Genomic DNA, 2,500 nt, shown 5'->3' with positions numbered 1-2,500 from the left:
TTATTATTCTTTGATGTGAACGAGTACCTATATCACATATATAAATTGTCTATATCTTGGCTGTGAACGAGTACTCACATCACAAAATTAAATTGTCTTTATTTTGGATGTGAACGAGTACTCACATCACAAATATATCCTGTTTTTTTGGATGTGAACGAGCCCGACCTGCGACATCCCCGATCGACCACATGGCCAATGCGCACCTCTCGCTTCCTCTGTTATTCGCTCTCGTTTTTTGTTTCTGTCCCTATCTTTTCACGTAAATTATCTCCTTATTCGTAGTTATTCCTCCTTTCGCTTTACCTTTTTCGAAATTCTCCGTGAAGATGCGGGCCGTTCTGATGCACCGGCGTGTCGCACAAATCGATGAGTTCAAGTCAGGCATGGAATCATCGAGAAGTGATGTTGTCACGGTGACGCCATTGCAGGATTTTTTCCCGTTGAAATTTTCTCGGGTGAATTATTTTTATTTTAAGATGGCTCTTCGTTCCTTCCGTCGATCTCATGAGTCGTTCGTACCCTATTTGCGGTTTTATTAAATTTGGACGTTTTTAAATCTCATGATATCAGATTGTAAACTCTTAATGGTGGAATCGAATTAGTATTTGAGTTATTATGCTGATAATCACTCAGATATATGAGGGATTTTAGTAGTCATAGAGCATACATTATTTTATCTGTTCATGACGGGATCAATGCAAGCAATTTGTGTTAATCACCCAAAGAATTATTTCAAATAATAATCTTGGCGATAATCGTTAATTACAAATTGACCACGTGTTCAACACGACTTTGGAATTTATCGGATATCGGATTTATATTACGTAGGCTATATATATTATCTTTATGAGATTACTAACATAATATTTTACCTGATACAACACCAACATAACGTAATGTGATATCTATGCCATCGCCTGTTATTTTCCGTCTTATTAAGTTTTATCTCTCGTCAAATTCCGTCTTAATTGAAAATTCCAAAATGATATATATCTCTATGAGTATTTTTTCCCTTTTTTTAATTTCCTCTTTTTATTTTCTGTAAGTTAATATTATCCAAAAAAATCAATTTCCTCTATATTATTTTCTGCATTACTAAGAGAGTTACCAAAGTTAATATTCTCCAAAATGATATATCTCTATGAATATGTCTTTTTCCCATCATTTTTTTTTCTATTTTCTGCATTACGAAGAAAGTTACCAAAGTTAATATTCTCCAAAATGATATATCTCAGTATTTCTTTTTCCCATACTTTTTTTCCTCTTAATTATTTTCTGCATTACTAAGAAAGTTACCAAAGTTAATATTCTCCAAAATGATATATCTGTATGAGTATTTTTTTCCATCATTTCTTTTTCAATTTCCTCTTTATTTTCTGCATTGTAAGTTAATATTTTCCAAAATTATATATCTCAGTGAGTATTTCTTTTTCCCATCAGCTTTTTTTTTATTTCTATTTTCTACATTACCAAAGATTTTACCGAAGTTAATATTCACTTTTTTCCGGAGTACCAAAAGAGATATTACTCCAGACATCGAGAATTCACGATCTCTTTCTCCTCAGGTCGACTGTGGTGGTCGAGAACAAGAGCAACAAGGAGCACGAGGTGGAGGTCGTCCTTCGCGCCGACACGATGCTCTACACGGGCCAGATTCAGACGCTCGTGAAGAAGGAGAGAAACGAAATCAAGTTGGAACCGCATTCCAGTAAGTGAAGGAGGAATGGGAATGGCAGGAGGCTCTCTCGGATGGTATTGGCGTGTGATGGAAGCCGTGTTTATAGAGATTCTCTTGTTTGGTTGTTTGGTTGGTTCGTTTTTGTTTCTCTTTCTTTTTTTCTTTCTCTCTCTTTCTTTCTCTATCTCTCCCTCTCTCTCTCCATTTCTCGTTCTGTTCTTCTCTCTCTCTGTCTCTCTTCTCTCTTCTCTCTCTCTTCTCTCTTCTCTCATCTCTCTTTTCTCTCTTTTCTCTTTTCCTCTGTTCTCTTTTCTCTTTTCTCTTTTCTCTTTTCTCTTCTCCCTTCTCCCTTCTCTCTTCTCTCTTCTCTCTTCTCTCTTCTCCCTTCTCCCTTCTCCCTTCTCCCTTCTCCCTTCTCCCTTCTCCCTTCTCCCTTCTCCCTTCTCTCTCTCTCTCTCTCTCTCTCTCTCTCTCTCTCTCTCTCCCTCTCTCTCTCTCTCGCTCTCTCTCTCTCTCTCTCTCTCTCTCTCTCTCTCTCTCTCTCTCTCTCTCTCTCTCTCTCTCTCTCTCTCTCTCTCTCTCTCTCTCTCTCTCTCTCTCTCTCTCGTAATGTGATTTTCCTCGCCCGTTCGTTCCTTCTCAAGGTTGTCTATCGTATGTTATTACGGTATCAGAATATTGTTCAGAGATTCATCGTTTGTTATACGATATCAAAATGTTCAGAGGTTCATATGTCCCCCTTTTTAACCTTTTTTCCCCTTCTTACCATTTTTTCCCTCTCTATTGATGTGATTTTCCTCGCCGTTCGACCCCCTCCCA

General features: G+C 37.7%; 1 protein-coding gene across 2 annotated transcripts in view; it reads left to right on the top strand.

The window, feature by feature from the left end:
• Tg (Transglutaminase) overlaps positions 1–2,500 on the top strand; it is a 52,313-nt gene that overhangs the window by 44,853 nt on the left and 4,960 nt on the right. For both annotated transcript variants that reach the window (XM_027362945.2, XM_027362944.2), the window contains one exon: positions 1,569–1,711. In XM_027362945.2, the coding sequence (XP_027218746.1) occupies positions 1,569–1,711 (143 nt within the window). The remainder of the gene's footprint in view (positions 1–1,568; positions 1,712–2,500) is intronic.

Source organism: Penaeus vannamei, chromosome 24 (genome assembly GCF_042767895.1).
Source record: "Penaeus vannamei isolate JL-2024 chromosome 24, ASM4276789v1, whole genome shotgun sequence".
Classification (NCBI taxonomy): Eukaryota; Metazoa; Arthropoda; class Malacostraca; order Decapoda; family Penaeidae; genus Penaeus; species Penaeus vannamei.
This window is presented reverse-complemented; position numbering and strand designations above follow the sequence as displayed.